This window comes from Neolamprologus multifasciatus, chromosome 15, assembly GCF_963576455.1.
Source record: "Neolamprologus multifasciatus chromosome 15, fNeoMul1.2, whole genome shotgun sequence".
Lineage (NCBI taxonomy): Eukaryota > Metazoa > Chordata > Actinopteri > Cichliformes > Cichlidae > Neolamprologus > Neolamprologus multifasciatus.
This window is the reverse complement of record NC_140453.1, coordinates 586,745-603,559: the sequence shown is the minus strand read 5'-3', so window position 1 is coordinate 603,559 and position 16,815 is coordinate 586,745. Positions and strand designations below refer to the sequence as shown.

Sequence of the window (16,815 nt, the reverse complement as noted above, 5' to 3'; positions counted from 1 at the left end):
TGTATTCGATTGTGAATAAAAAGGTGGATTTATGACATTTGTGACACAAATCATTGTGTTCTGTTTTTATTTCCATTTTACACAATGTGCCAGTTTTTTTATTTAATTTTGGGGGAGGGATTGGTTGTAGATATATATGAAAATATTAGTGAAAACGTGTGACATTATTAGATAACCATGTAACCCTCAGGATACAAAAACACACCAATGGCTCTTGCCTAAAATAGTTTTCCTTAAAGCTGTGAAACACAGAACAAACGACTGTGGTTACAAAGGGCTTCTGAAATCCTTCCTGGCACTGAAGGTCAAACATAAGCTTCTGTCTTGCTGAATAGATCCAGTCCAATAATCTCAGTCTCTCAGTGGCACTGTCTCTTGGACAAATCAGAAGCTCTGACGCTCAGGATTTTTACACATCCAATCAGATGGTTTCGTAGAGCAGCATCCCACTGAAGATGGTCAGAGGTTCGGAGGAGTAGGCCAGCTTCCCAGTTACAAGGTCGATACAGACCGTGTCCCCTTCCTCCATGGGTAGGATGATGTTAAAGACAGCTAACGCTCCAGGGATGTGCTTTGCCTCAGCCATGGGCTTCTCCAGGCCTTCAGGCTGATATCCGGCCGAGTCTGCTCGGGCCACACCAGTGTTGGACTTGGACAGCACTGCCTCGATCTTTATGTTTTTGTGGCCTGTCAGGATGCCACTGAAGAAGTACTTCCCACGCACAGGAGCTGTGAAATAACCTGAGGGACAGGACGAGGTCATAATGACACGGAGTTAAAATAAAGAAAACCTAAAACTACTGAAACGTCCGTTGTAGTGAAACTCACCTGTTTTGGGATTGTAGGCGTTATTTTCATTGACAAAGACTTCATTGAACACTATGGTTCCCGTGTTCCTCATCGGGCGGGTCATGGCGGCAGAGAAGGAAAGGCGTGGCACGTGGGCATCGGAGCCTGCAGGACCTGATGATAGAGCAGAAACAAAGAGCAGGTGTTACCGTGGATTCGAGATCAAAGAGTTAGTCGCACTTTGATCTGCTGTTTGATAAGAACACCACATACCCTGTTCACCTCTGAGACCTGGAAAGTAAGATGAAAGATAACAACAGCGAGTTAGACCCAGTGACACTATTCCTCATGTTTATATTTGATTTTTATCACATTGTACATATGCAACATGTTAATGAAGAGACATCAAAGATGCACCAAATACTGTTAATACACATGTTTATTTATAGAAAAAGTAAATTCAAGTCAGTTGATGGTATTCCTCATTGCTCTGACCTAAATTTACTCTTCTGAAGTTTGTGTCCCAGTGGAGACGGCTCACACATGGCTGGGTCGCATTAGAAATTCATAGTTCTATAGTTTATGTTTTTTTGAGTAAAAATTTAGAGCAAATCACATTCTGCTGCATTTTAGTTGGTGTGATGATTTAAGATGGTGGTAACTTTATTGTCCCCAATGGGAAATCGATTTGCAGTACGTCCATAGAGAGATATAAAAAACACAAACAAACAAACACATACACACAAAAAAATAAAAAATAAGCCCCGAGAAAACAGCCTAAATTTGATCATCTAGTTGAGAATAATGCCAATTATCAGCCAAATAAAAATGATTTGCTGTGATTGTTCAAGAAGCCTGTTTGGTGAAAGGTTTTACCAGGAGTCACATCCAAACGGTACAAATGCACATTCCTAAATAACATAGCTAACTGTAGCTAGCTTGATTAAGCTTAACTCCCATCTTTTGGCCTAAGATGATCACTACTCTGGTTCCAACACGGGCCTACAGTATTTACCTGGGGGTCCCATTGATCCCTGTTCGCCATCTCTGCCCTGAGGTCCTATCCTCCCTTCGGGTCCCATCGGACCCCGGGGCCCTTGCTCTCCTCGGAGCCCAGGTGGACCAGGTGGACCTGAAGGAGTGCAATGTTTGGTGAGACAGCCGGGAAACACTCCAGGAAAAGTTCTCTTAACAGTAACGCTATCCTTAAAGAGAACTCATGGGACGTGCCCTTTACTCTCATATTTACTAAAACTTAGCTTTTAGGCAGGGAGCACAATTTAAATCATTTTATGACAACTGCCTGGAATCTTTCTTTCAGTCCAAACGTACCTCCCTTCAGAGGGAGCGACTATCTCTCGACCAGCATTCAAATCCCACGCCATCTGCCCTCTGTGACTCACCCTTAAAGTCCCGTGTTTTGAATCTGTGGAAGTCTCTGACCAAGTCGACCACTGACGAGTTCAGCCTGTGTATGTTGGAGTGGATGTGAGGCAGCTGGACGTTCTGGATATTTTCAACAGCATTTCCTTGAGAAATAACTGTGACATTGAGTCCATTAACAGAGGTCCACAGCCCAGACACATGTCGGTCCAAGCCCTCCTTGATGCCCTCCAGCTTTCCAGAAAACGAGTCGAAGCGCCCAGACACTTTTTCGAGGTTGGAGAGCCTTCGATCGAGGCCGTCACTGGACCTCCGGCACTCGCCGATCTCAGTCACATGGTTGCTCCTAATTATTTGGATGTCTCTGCCCAGATCGCTGAATCGAGTGTCTGAGTCAGCGACGTGGTCTGCCAGGACTGTCTGCAGGTTGTTCACCTTGAAAAGAGTGTTGAAAGTTCTACTATGAAAAGACTTTTCTGTTTTCCTTTGCTCCACAATTTATTCTCCTACGGTCAGCACATCATCCCTCAGAAACCCCAAATATCTGTAATATCCTATTTTCATACCTGCATTAATATTCTATGAAAACAGCTCCAAAGGTAACCACGATGCATTTGGAAGTTTTTATGAATTCTCTTGTTTTTTATTGAACTTCTGTTTTCTTTTTTGTGCTTTTGCATCATTTTCTGTTTGCTGGTGTTTTCTTGACTTGCAGTGCATTTGAACTGAACACTGCTCTTTCTGTTTTTCCAGGCAGTTCCCGCTGCTATGCCTGCTGATCCAAGCTACCAACAGTCACACTGATATAGTCTCCTTGTTTCGGTTCATTACTTACTTTATCCACAATGCAACGCAGAAAAAGCCTTTAATGGCTTTAAAAGGTTCACATGTCAAACAGATGTGTGCATAACTAGGCTATTATCTGCATCACAGTCTTACCTCAACGATGATATTGTCCTTAATGTGGGTCAGATCTGTTATCGTGTGCCCGTGTGTCTGCACAGTCCTTCCCAGGCCCTTCAGAGTGTCATTAATGGAGCTAAAAGTATCCATGACCTCAGCCAGCTCTCCTTGGACAGACTTCAGATCCCCTCCTAATTTTCCACTATGTACAGTGTGGCCTTCCAGACGTTTCTTTAGATCATTTATGTTGGTTTTACACTGAACCGTGCACTCCTCCACGTCCTCTCTGAGTCGTCCCACCTCCTCCTGGAGGTTGGAGCAAACCTGAGAGCAGACAGATTCTCCCGAGTCGACTTTTCTCCGCAGATCCGTCAGTGCCGTCTGGCATCTGTTGAGGCTGATCGTGGTGGAGTTTTTAAATGTGAGCAGGTCCTTTTCTACAGTGCTGCATATCAAACACGCCTTAAAATCGCGGCCCAAAGTTTCCACTTCAGTGAAGATCCTGTTGAAGTGCTCGCCGTCCTTCCCGGTCACAGCTGTTATCTTTTTCACATCAGTTGTTAAGTTGATCACTCTCTCGAGCAGCGAGTCTCCTGACACCGACAGGTTGTTCAGCTTGGTGTTAAACCTTTGGATCTCATCCTGGTTGGCCACAACCCTCCACTCTAAAGTTTTCACAGTTTCATCACTCGTTCGGTCTCTGGCGTTCGGCCCGCAGGTGTCTCTGCACATGTCTGTGGTTGATGTTAGCCGTCTGTCGAGGAAGGTCGTGATGTTCTCCAGCTTGCTTAAACGTCGACTGTGGTCCTTGACCGTGTCTCCGAGAACAGCCACATCCAGCTCTACTTTCCCGATCTTGTAGCTGTGGTCATCGAGCTGAACGAGGACCGAGTTTCTCAGCTGAGTGACGTCTCTCTGCACCGTTTCTTTCATGTTGTTCCCGGTGTTAGTACACCTCTGCTCCGTCTTCCTCATTGTGGTGTTCATCCTCTTCTCCAGTTCTCTTAGCCTGCCGTTCAGCCGGTCCTCTGTCACTCTTCCCTTTCCTCCGCCCGTCCCAGCGAGCTCCTTATCCAGCCGCCCTTTAATAGCGTCACACTTGTTTGCAGTGGAGGTGAGTCGGACTTCGACATCAGACAGCCTCCTTCCCAGCTCGGTGACCGTGTTGCAGCAGGCCTGTGAGCGCTCGGTCTCGCTGCGAGAGATTTCCAAGCTTTGCCTCAAGTGCTGGTCTATGGAGCTCATCCTCTTTTCCAGGGCTGCGATCCGGTCCCTGTCCTGCTGCTGCTGGCGCCTCAGGTCCTCCACGCCGACCTGGTGATAACGAGACATACGAGACCGTCATGATGTCAGGCTCATATTTTTTCAACATACTTGAAACTGTGATTTTTTTGTGATTTCTAAGGGTTTCAAAGGTACTTTTCCTGAACTGTAGGTTTGCTTTGTTGTCCTGCTTGTCAGCAGGAGTAATTGTATCTCTATGCTAGTACCATGTGTATTACTTCACTCTATAGGAGAAAAGCACTGAGCCATCGACACACCAACAGGAAAGCTGTGTAGCCCTGGAGAGTCAAGTGTTTGTGCTGATGTTTTATTATTTTTATTGTTTTATGGCTCACTGTTTACTTAACACAGGCCAGGAAATCAAGTATGGGATGGTGGAGGTGGGACCACGACCAAACCTCTCTTTAATCTTCCTACCAAAGGTTACAGCGCTCCGTTAAAAGGAAGGACGTTCTGATTCAATATTGTTTCCCCGGCCTGTAAATCACTCATTGTGTAATATTGCAAAGAATTTTTTCATATATTATGTCTACAGTGCATTCTGAGGCTATATAAAGATAAATATTTTTGTCTTGAGCAAACATGTTTGTTTACTTCATCCAATCCCAGACTGGATCCTGTAACTAGCTTTTTTCTTAAATGATGTCATCTGCTAACAAACTCACCATCAGCAGATTTGCACATCCAGCTAAGCTGCAGGTGGATGTGTAATCATATCCTACTGCAGGGGTGAGCAACTCCAGGCCTCGAGTGTCCTGCAGGTTTTAGATGTGTCCATGATCCATCACAGCTGATTTAAAGGGCTAAATGACTCCTCAGCATTTCTGAAGTTCAGAGGCTGGTAATGAACTAATCATTTGATTCAGGTGTGTTGACCCAGGGTGGGATCTAAAACCTGCAGGACACCGGCACTCGAGGCCTGGAGTTGCCCACCCCTGTCCTACTGACTGAGATCACAGCTGGCAAAAACACAGACAGTAGAAAGTGAGGCTAAGCTAATGCTGAAGTGCCTTAACCCTTTAAAACCGGTCAGAGCAGCACGCTCTGTTTTGCGTAACTATTTTTAAATCCCGGTAGCTCTGCAACCACGTGAGCTAGCGCAATAATTTTTTTTGCATATGAAACCGGAGGAGTTGTACTTACATCTTATGCCATCAGCTTGTCCTCGGTCACAGTTTCCTTCCACATATAACTTTGCAAAAACTGCATAAAAAGCACTTGCAGCAACAAAAACATAATATTCCAGAAACACGCTTTGCCGATAAGATCAGCTGTTTGTAACACTTCCTACATTGGATTAGACGTCAGCGCGAACTATCGCATGTCCGCCATGACCTGCCCGAAACCGGAAGTGACGTCATTTTGCGGAAATGTAGTTTTTTACGGTCCGGGCCTCAATGAGCCTATACTGGTGTTTTTAAAAGTTATGTTTGACTTTATGACTTTCTGTGTGGTTTCTGGGATGCTTAGGACTCATATTGCACTGCTGGAAATAGTTTATTTTGATGCATATGCTGCTTTTTTGCAAATTTGCACTATAATATTTATTTTCGTTTTTCCTGCAGTGTATAAAAATTGGTGTATTTCAAAAATAAAACTATGAAGACACTCAAAATAAATTTCCTGTGGTGGGAAACTATTTTGTGCAACTTTTTTGTATTTACAGTTTTGAGGGATAAGCCTCTTAAATTTCTCTAACTAGAAATATATGTTAAAAAAACAAAAACGATTTTCAATTTTTTTGTAGTTTATTGCACTTTTTTGCAATTTATGTAATCACTATGCACTTAATTCCTACATATTATTAAAATCTAGGCTGTAATGGTTGTATTGATGTATAGCAACTTGAAATGCTCCCAAAAATGGCTCCACAACATGTAAAAATATAATATAAGCTCTGGCGGACTTGGTTCTATGGCAGGTCTTAAAGGGTTAAACCTGCATCTGAAGACCAACAGGTGGCGACAGCTGTGGTTATAAAAAGACTCACGGTAGTCCTGTCAATGACTTTGTGCCTCTGCAAACACTTTCCTGCTTGGTTTATGGGTCATTTACTCTTTTCGTGTCATACTGAATAAAAAAGTACATTTACAAACCTTCGTCATTCCACCTATTTTACTATTGTGCGAAAGGCTTTATGGCCTTGTTTGGAAACAGGTGCTATATAAATCAAGCATCAGTCAGCATGGGGTGGTTGGGCTGACAGCTAGCCAAAAGTGTGCGAAGCTTCCACACAGGAAGCGACTAACAGTGACATGGAGACCATGGACAAAAAACCTGCTGATGATGTAAAGCGCTCAGACTAAACTTTTAAAATTTAAATACATTCGCTGAGTGCCAATAAGAGCAGAGTGTACATACGGCGACAGACGCAAGGTGATATAACGTCCTCTAGTTTACGTAACAGGTGTAGGTGTCATTGTAGAAGCTGCCCAGTGTACTACGACAATCGCCCTGCTGCGACGCTTCGTATGCAGCATTTTAGGTCACATGTGCTCAGAGTGAAGATCTGAGGAGCACCTGGGACAAACAAAGGCTTTGTGCTATGGTGTGCGCAAGTGTGGGGCCCTTTATGTGTCGACGCCCACAGGGAGCCATGACAGCATCGAGGCAAATAAAAACTCACTTCATCTGATTCATGTTGAATCCCAACAGAAAATGTAACGCAGCTGGTGACTGCTTCCTTATTGTCGCTGCACTTTTCTCATCTTTTCTAAACTAATCCTTTTTCACTGTTTGTTTGTGCAGCGGTTTATGCTGCAGCATGGGGCCATTATCTTTTACTGCTTTGGGCAGAAGAAATCGCTTCCCACAGGGCAAAGGCATGAACATCGAACTGTAAACGAACCACAAGTACGCCTCCATTTTTTATTGGTGGGGGAATAATGGTGATTGTTGCCATATTGATATAATTGTGACATAATGAATGAGGACATGTTGACTTTACCTGACAGGACGAGCAGGACAGAGACACCCTCCTCTCCAGCTCTGTCAGGATCTCTTCCTTTAGGATGTTCAGCTGGTCACCTCCAGCTCCTCCACGGCCTGCTCCGTCCAGCTCATTACCTCCTCCATTCACCAGGTGGTTGTTGATCGTAAGCAGCGTCTGATCATGTGCCTAAACGACCACAGCAGTCACAGAAATGAGCATCATCCCTGCTCGCGTGCACAAACAGCAGACGTCTGCACAGAGTTACCTGTGTTCTGTTATAGAGATGATCCAGCTTCGTCTGGATGCTGTTGATGGTTTCCTTCATGTGTGGTTGAGCTGAATCTGCAGGGACGATGGCCCCCGTCAGCCCGTGCCTGTGAGTCAGAAACAGTTTTGATTCCCTCGCGTGTGAGAAGTTTGCATCCACTCCAAAGCTGAGGTACATCTCCAGTGCAACAAACAGGAATTGAACGTGTGGCGTACATGCGCGACCCTAACAACACTTTAGCTTCTTTATTTCCACTAAACAGCGTCTCACTAACACTAAACTCAGTCCATGAAATGAAGCTCGTGTTAAAAACATCAGTGACGTACAGCCTGTGGTTTATGCCATTGATGGTGGTCTGCATGTTGTTGAGGTCTTTGGTCAGGCCATGAATGGTGTTCTCCAGCTGCCTGATCTTCTCTGTGTCTCCTGGACAAAAGGAAAGGAAAGTGTAAAATGTGCTGCTTGATGCTGTAAATCTATTTGCTAAATGTCTCGACGTGTTTTTCAGTCAGCTACGACAGTTTTCATGTTTCCAGATTTGGACCATGTTGCAGTAATAAAGGAAACACACAGTTCACTGAGGTTCATACGTGTGACACACGTGATACGGCAGCCTGAGCTTCTTTTTCATGTTATGACCATTTGATGTTTTCAAGGCTTTAAAAGCAGTCGTCCTTTATCAGAGGCCACGAGTCTTCTTTCATTCTTTCGTATCAAAACTCAGAAGATGAAGAATATTTTATGATTTGTTTGTAATGTCACCTTCTCCTCCCCGCTGCCCACCACCTGTGTCCGTGACGCCAGTCTCAGGCGTCCCCTGTGGTCCGCTGTGGCAGTCCTCCCCGGAGTAACCATGGCAACACCTCCACTCCATTTCTGTCACCATCTTGTAAGCCACTTTATATCTCGGTCTCCTGTACGTCCGATAGCTGCGGATGAAAAAGGAGTTTGTGAAACGACATCCAGATCCGTGTTTTCACGCTTTCATCTCGATTGTTTTTAGTTTGTGTTGGTCGTCTTTATAGTGTCCCACATGGAAGAGAAATAGAATAAACTTATAATAATAATAATAATAATGGATTGCATTTATATAGCGCTTTTCAAGGCACCCAAAGCGCTTTACAATGCCACTATTCATTCACTCTCACATTCACACACTTATAAAAGACTTGTATCAGATGTGAACTACTTCATATAGTGAATCATAGAAGGCTGATATGATTTAGTCATGAACGTGGCCACTTTCTCAGTACTTTCATATATTGTTTCAGGAAGTATCCAAAACATGCAAATTTCATTTATATAATTTTTAAGGATCTTATATCTGTTTTCACTCTGCTTTTCATACAAGTTTCACACAAGACAGATACAGACTTTATAAGATTTATACATATCTTTTCCATATGCGGTGGCTCAAAAATTGTTTTATTTTCTACGGCCAAATTTAGCTTTATATTACTCTTTTTTTGGTATCATTGTATGGAGTGTAGAAAAGTCAGGATAAATCTATCGGCATACATGTATTAGCCTGTCAGCATGCTATCATCTGTGTTTGGTGTCGAGGTGCAGCCGTGCCTGAGTACAGCCTCACAGATCACTAATACAGCACCAAACCTTCTGCCTTCAATAACTGCAGCCAACTTGTTCCCGGTGATGCCTCTGCAAGATTTAATATTTGCAAGGTAACCAAGTCAAAGACCTGCAGCGGCCCCTAAACCCTGCATGAGACATCATCATTGTGCTGTACACTGATGTTCATGTGCAAAGGTCATTATATGTGAGGAAAATCACAGCAAATCATCTACTGATGATGAATGAGATTACAGGGACTTTAAATTCCCATTTTCCAAAGGAACTGCACTGAGCCAGTACAAAATCTCGTTCTTAGAGCATTCCTTTGCAAAAAAAGAAAAGAATGTTTTATTTGGAAAGCTTTGCTGGAGTCGTATCATTAATGTGCCACTCAGCTCTGCTTCAGGAGAGGTCTTATTTGCAGTCCTAGCGCAATAAATAGACCAGAAATTGGCCAAAGCTCTCACAGGCATGTTAACAAGCTGCGGCTGCAAAAGTTTTTTTCCTTTCGTGACTTTACTGTAGGTAACACAGAAAAAGTCTTCCAGCTCCCTTTTCTGTGAGCGTGAGAAAAAAGGTCCTCGTAGAAGAAAAACAGAACAGTGCTCGGAGAAATGGGAGCAGGAGCTGGGCAGAGTTAGCGAGTGAAAGTGAGAGAATCATAAAAGGAAGAAACAGAGCAAGAGAAGATTGTTTTTGCAGGGTAGGAGACGAGACTGCGGTGCCTGGAACTCCTGTCGGCTTCATTCTTAGCATAGCCCAGGTTTAGACTGAGGCCCCTGCAGCATCGGGATCAAGCGGCAAGCCGGGGTTAGACAACACAAAACTTCAAAGGAGGGAAAACATCAGCAATGCTCGATTCATGTTTTCTCCAAGCATTACATCCACAACTGGAAAACCCATTTAGCGAGTCCTGTCTCTAGTAAATGTGCTCCGTTACTTGTAATAGTTCACCCGTCTGCACCAAAGAGACTTTATCACTGAGATTACCCAGAGACCAGTACGCAGCTTCAACCAGGCGCCCTCCTGACCTCGTGGTTGAAGCCCGGGAGACAAAAGATTGAGAGAGCTGAGTGAAGTCTACAGACAGGAAATAGAACAAGATGATGGACAGGGTGCAGGACTCCTGCGGCTTTGAAGAGGGCAAGGCTAAACTCGGGATAGAATCCGGAAACACGGAGACGAGGCGTAGATACTCACGCTACTCGAGGACACTGTCCCCAGGCACAGCGCTGGTAGTCCGGCTTGATGTACGTCTCCACGCCATCCTCCATCACGCAGCTAACCGTGCGTGTTACCACATAAGCGCACCAGTTCCTATTGAAGCAGGGAAAAGGAAATGGCAGATGAATGAGAGTGTGATGGCTATCGGTTAGCTCAGAGTTTGAGTCAGGCGTTAACACAAACATAGCCCCTCACTCCGGTTCTACGTTCCCCGGCACAGAAAACAGGGAAGGAATGACAAACAAACCTCTGGTCACACGTTGAATGTGAGTCTGCACTGTTTGGAGTTTTTGTAGATGAATATCTCAGACCTTTGACGTGGAGTTATTGTTCTGTGCTACACTCCAGGAAAATTGGTGCAAAAGTCAGATCATGTATGATAAGTACATGAATTTAACAATGACTGCAACACACCAAGTTCACTGCAGTATTTATACTGCATCTGTTTGCAGTAAACACAGAGTTACATTTATTCACAAATGCCCAGCATAACGTTTATAAAAGCCTGTCAGAGGCATGATTTCTTAGTCGTGAACCAGGATTCACATCTTCTTGGAAAGTAACTGCAAAAGTAAATTAGATTTTCTCTGCAAACGGTTTTCAGTTCATTACATCAGTAAAATGAAGCAATACCTTCATAAACCAATCTCAGTGTATGTATGGGTATAAGTCACTGCTGCTATTAAATATTAGAAAATATTCACAATGTATTAAGTATCTGCAAGCTTCAGGTAGATACACTGTAAATGTGCTTTAAGTATGAAAGTGCCTGTTTGCGTTTTTCCTTACAGATAACAATATAAAAATAAAAGAAATATATTTATTTCAGATCTGGCCCACATACCTCAAAGAATGACGGCCCTTTGATGGCCCAGATTTGGTTTGCCAAATCTGGGCCAATCTGGGCCACATAACCCAAACCATAATCGGCCCAGATATGGCATGCCATCACATAAACAGTGCCATCTACACCTGGCTCGTATCTGGATGACATACCATTTATCATGCCAGAAGCCAGCCAGCAGTGCCGGCTTGACACCAGATCCGGGCCAGACCTGTCTTCTATGTGGGATATGACTCCCTATGAGCAGCACTTTGGCGACAGTGGGAAGGAAAAACTCCCTTTTAACAGGAAGAATATATAACAAAATATAAGAGTAAGAAAACATTTAGCCTAGTTTAGCACATAATGTTAACCCGGGGATGCAGGTCGCTTCGTCTAAGCAAACAAATATCAGCAACATCAGTTTCCAGTTTTTCCAAACGTAACTATATTTCCTGTCTTTGTTAACTTTGATGTTCCAAAGCTATAAGCTGGTTGTGCTAATACTGGGTTACTTAGTGGACTTCACACAAGAATCACACAAAAAGCTGAAGTTAGTTTATGACAGTAACCTCACTCTACACTGTCCACATAGTGTTCTCTCTGGTGGTTTCACTGTATTTGAGCCTACAGCAACTCAGTGCATTTAGGTGCGTAGACATGGTCAACATGACCTGCTAAACTGCTAAACTGCTAAACCAGACAGGTTTGATTGGGATTGTCGCACATGAACACTTTTTCTGATTTTTCTGTGATCAAATGCTAATGTCAGAGAGAGTGTCCAGACTACTTCAAGCTGATAGAAAGGGAACACTGCTATCAGCTAAGAACAGAATCCTCAGACTACAGCTAGCACAGGCTCATTAAAAAGAAGATTTGAAAACCATTGCCTGGTCTGATGAGTCTGCATTTCTGCTGCAACATTCAAACAGAGTCCAAATTTGGTGTAAAAACCATGAAAGCATGGATCCGTCCTTCCTTCTATTAATGGGTCAGGCTGCTGGTGGTAAAACTGCGTTTGATGCCACTTTGGGCCGCTTACTACGAACTAAGCATCAATTATGACCACACCTACCCATCTCCTAATGGCTGCTTCCAGCAGGAAAATGGACCATGTAACAGAGGTACAATCATCTCAAACTGGTTTCATGACTTCACTGCACTCAAATCCCAGAGTCACCGGATCCCAATCCTACTGCGTCACCTTTGGTGCAAAAAGACATTCACATCATGGATCTCAGCAACTGTGTGATGCTGTCATGTCAATATAGACATGAATCTTCAATGAATCTTTACAGCACTTGATTGAAGCATCGAGAATTAAAGTAGATCTGAACGCTAAAGGGAATCTGACCCAATGTCTGTGAAGGTTCTTAGTCATCCAGATCATCGTAGTATGAGGAGCTTGGAAAGCTCCTTAGAAGTTCAAACTGAAGGTGAAACGTCTTCAAGCAACTTAAAGAAGTCCAGTTTCTTTCCAAGCTCCTTAGACCAATCTGACCTAATACTAACAAGGTGTACTATATATGGTGTACTATATATGGTGCACACACGTGTCACTGCTGACAGGGTAACCCTTTGATCAACCCTCTGATCAACCCTCTGAACCACCGATTCCACCTGTTCAAGGAAACACGATGTTCATTGATCCTACAGTGCGCACATGGAAAACCAAAACAAGCATAAAGTGGCTGCAAAGAGCAAAGTTACAGATCAACAGCAGCATGCATCTAGAGTTATGTTTCCTGGTGAAGTATTCACTCGCATCATGTACTCTCCCCTCCTTCACTGAGCCCTGAGGGGACTGTAAGTAAAGTTTATTTATTAAGCGCTTTTCATAGACAGGCCGTCACAAAGTGCCGTACACAGAGATTAAAATAAACAGAAAGTTAACTAACAAAATAGACAAGATACACAATATAAAGGGTTAAATAAATAAGTAAAATAGTAAAATAACACTGCAGCTCCTAAGAGCTTCTTGTTCACAGTCTGGTGGCTAACTTTGTGACTTCAGTGGAAACAGCTGCCCGCTGTGGCTCAAATAACTCTGGCTGCTTAACTGAAAAGAACTTTTCACACTAAATTAAATCCAATGTTGATGAAATAACGCTCATTATAGCAGCTTTCTAATGCTAGGTTCAGGTTTTAACTTAATCCATGCTTTTCACGCCAACTCAAATATTAATCCTAAAATAATTCCCATGAAGTGGACGGTCAAACATTTGTTAAAACAGCAAAAACCGTCCCCATAAACATGCTTTCATAGCACGACGCCCCCACACACTCCCACAGTCTGCAGGCTACTCCGTTTGTCCTCGTCTGCCTCATCGCCCTTGACCCTCTGATGTCTGTCTTGATAACGGCTGCAGATAGATTTGAGACACAGACGTCCTTCAGTCACTTTCTATCATCATTTTCATATTACCCACAATCCCCATCTGCTGCTATTTCTCCAGTGGTCATTACGGCCAATTAGTGTCACTCCCAGAGTATCTACGCAGAACTATGAAGTGTTTATGGATAAAAGTTGGAGAACACAAGGAGCTCCTTCATCCTGGGAAGTCAGTCGGCAGCTTCAGTCGCTCTGTCCGTCTCGTCCTTTCATCCATCTGTCTGTCAGTCTCCACGTCACTTTTCTCTCTGTGTTCGTCTTGTTCAGCCTCACACAGGTTTTGGCACCCGAGCGCCTCTCTGTCCATCTCTGTTTATTATCTGCTACTCGTCTCCTTTCCTTTCTTCCTCCTCCTGTAGCCTTCGTTCTCACCCCGTAAACTGTCCCCCTCCTCATTCCAGAGCCTGTTTCATTGACAAGAAGAGTTTATCATGTTCTGACCCCCCATGACCTATTACCTCTCTTCATGGGAAAGTGAACTAATTAGTTGTCAGACTGCTGTTAATGTTTGTTGATCTGAAACATAACCAGTGTTGGGAAGGTTACTTTTAAAATGTATTCCATTACAGATTACAGATTACATGCCCCAAAATGTATTCTGTAACGTATTCCGTTATGTTACTCAATGAGAGTAACGTATTCTGAATACTTTGGATTACTTAATATATTATCATGCTGTTTACAACTACATGAATGTACTATTGCTGTGATTTATTACTGTTACTGAAGGTCCGCGGCTCCGAACCGTAGTAAAGGGACCTCTGGCTAATACGGTGGGTTCGTGTCGGCTCGTAGCTGAAAACTAGCTTTACTTTGTTGTCTGGGTCAACTTTGCTAGCAGAGACAGAGAGAGGCGTTGAAAGGCTGCTCCAACAGAACTTATTGTTTCAGAGGAAAACACGAACACGGTGTACAGTCGAGTCTTAATAGCTTACTTACAGCTGGGCTCGTCAGGCTCTCTTCTTGGCTGCAGTGGTTATTATTATATTTACATGCTTCCAGCTCCCGTTTCTGCTCGATGACAGCTCGTACTTTTCCTTTTTCTCCCTCCCTCGCTCACAGACACATAACGTGTATGGCAGTCCATTCTCCCTGCAGCACGGACTACACTGCCCATGATGCTACATTCTTTAGAGCTATACCTGTAGCATTCTGCCTGTTAGCTTAGCACAACAACAACAACAGGCGCTCTCTCACACAGGAAACACGCAGAGAGAGCGGCACCCTGTAACCATGGCAACCGTAACGCTGCCTGGAACAACAGAACGTAGCTGTCAAACAAAACCCAAACAGTCCTGACCCGCCACAATATGAAACAGGGAAGTACCGCCGTGTAATCCATTTATTTCAACAAAGTAACTGTATTCTAAATACCACCTTTTTAAACGGTAACTGTAACGGAATACAGTTACTCATATTTTGTATTTTAAATACGTAACGGCGGTACATGTATTCCGTTACTCCCCAACACTGAACATAACATATGCTAACATATGCTACAGATGGATGGAATCAACCACAAACTTAAACATGTCACTGTCAAAATCTTTACTTATTGTTGGAGCAAATGTTCATTCGCCTCGATTCTCACAAGGTTTTCCCAAAGTTCAGGAGAGAAAACTGTTTCTGCTTCGGGAAACTTTGCTGGGTCAGGACATTTGCAAATACGCCATCAACCTGATCGCGGTACCAAAGCCTGTGCGTTACAAACGAACGCTGAGTCGAGCAACGTGACAACTGTAGAGGACATCACTGAAAATGACCTTTGGTTTTATGTTTGTTTGTTCAAATGACAACAAACAAGGTCACGACGTTGTCTTCTTGACGTCACACGGTGAACTTAAAACATCAAAAAAAAAAACTTCAACGATCTGCTCTGTTTGCGTGAGCGTCATCGCGAACGACGGCAGCTCATCAGCTCTGTAACATACGCCAAGGTCGCGAATCTGAGACATCCACTTCATTTAAGTATAATCAATAAAAACAGTTAAAAACAACCGTTGAGCCTAATTTTCTCTTGTAGAAAGCAAAGCGGTTTAAAGACGTCAGTCCAACAGTGAAGAAAGGACAGGCGAGCGCGGGCAGAGCGAGGGGAGGACACGCGGTAAAGGGCGGCGGGTGGACGCTCTCAGCTGTATGGTCACGTGGCCGCCCGCTCAGCGCACCGAGCTTTAAAGTAGTTCCTGTTACTTTTCACTGGACACGTACAAAAAGGCTTTTCAACAACTTCTGTTGAGAGTAGAAAAGTTAAAGCATGCTACTTAAAATCACACAGGGATTAAAGTTTCATTTAAAATGAGCCTGTAAGTTTGTTACTCTCTTTTAAATGGGACTTATTTTCTTTATGTCCACAATGATAGACGTTCATAGACGTTCATGGCTCTACGTGACAGATTAGGCTGCTGTTAGGTTTGTTTTTTCCCTCCTCAGCAGCCCACAAACTGACCTGTGTCTGTTCTCTCCTGTGTAAACCACTGTACTGTGGTTTACTTGGCTAATGTGATGACAGGTTATCACTGACATGTACGAGTGGGTTAAAAACAGTGGTTACATCTGTTAAATCCGCCTGTGATTCCCCCTCATTAACATCTTTTCGGATTGGCTGAAGGGAGCGCACTAACGTTCCCTCTGATGTGTGTTATGATGTCGAATTATTATTTATAGTGTTCCTGCGCACTGTTTTGGTAGAGCAGTGGCTTAATGAAAGTGAGCTCTGTGGATAATAACCAGAGTTTCCTGCTGACTCGATGATGTGAGGTGAAGGGTGAGAAATTTCATGAGGATAATACTTTTTGTTTGAGTGAACACAAAAAGTATTTGTTAATTATTTCGATCTTTAGTGTCAGTCTGTGAAGTTTTTGTATCTGCGTGTGGAGTTGATCCCATAGAAAATAATTGTGCAGATGTTGTTTCAGCCCAACAGCTGCTCTGACCTCCGACCTTTGTCTCATCCTGTGGCGGGTTAGATCGATCAGTAAGGCATCTAACATCTACCAGCGTGTTTCAGACCGAGCGAGCAGAAAAACTCAGATGTGCTGTTGAGATTTTATCTTTATGTCATATTAAGACGTCTCGAGGATTAAATGTGTAGTTAAACATCTTTAGACTGAAAGAGGAGTTTTCACTCACTCAGATCAAAGTGGGCTGTCCTTCACGTAAAAGGCTAATAATGTGATGGCTGCTTCTCTTTTCACCAATAAGACATGGAGTTTGAGTGCAGGGGTTATGGGAAAAACACATGAAAT

At 43.5% G+C, this 16,815-nt stretch overlaps 1 protein-coding gene across 1 annotated transcript in view; it reads right to left on the bottom strand.

Moving 5' to 3' along the window:
- Positions 1-50: 50 nt before the first annotated feature.
- emilin1a (elastin microfibril interfacer 1a) overlaps positions 51-16,815 on the bottom strand; it is a 28,534-nt gene continuing 11,769 nt past the window's right edge. Inside the window, exons 2-12 of the mRNA XM_085133785.1 lie at positions 10,332-10,448; positions 8,322-8,488; positions 7,886-7,985; positions 7,557-7,665; positions 7,307-7,477; positions 3,112-4,389; positions 2,193-2,607; positions 1,805-1,921; positions 1,063-1,080; positions 829-963; positions 51-741 (exon numbers count right to left, since the gene is read on the bottom strand). Coding sequence (XP_084989911.1) covers positions 422-741; positions 829-963; positions 1,063-1,080; positions 1,805-1,921; positions 2,193-2,607; positions 3,112-4,389; positions 7,307-7,477; positions 7,557-7,665; positions 7,886-7,985; positions 8,322-8,488; positions 10,332-10,448 — 2,947 coding nt within the window. The 3' untranslated portion in view covers positions 51-421. The remainder of the gene's footprint in view (positions 742-828; positions 964-1,062; positions 1,081-1,804; positions 1,922-2,192; positions 2,608-3,111; positions 4,390-7,306; positions 7,478-7,556; positions 7,666-7,885; positions 7,986-8,321; positions 8,489-10,331; positions 10,449-16,815) is intronic.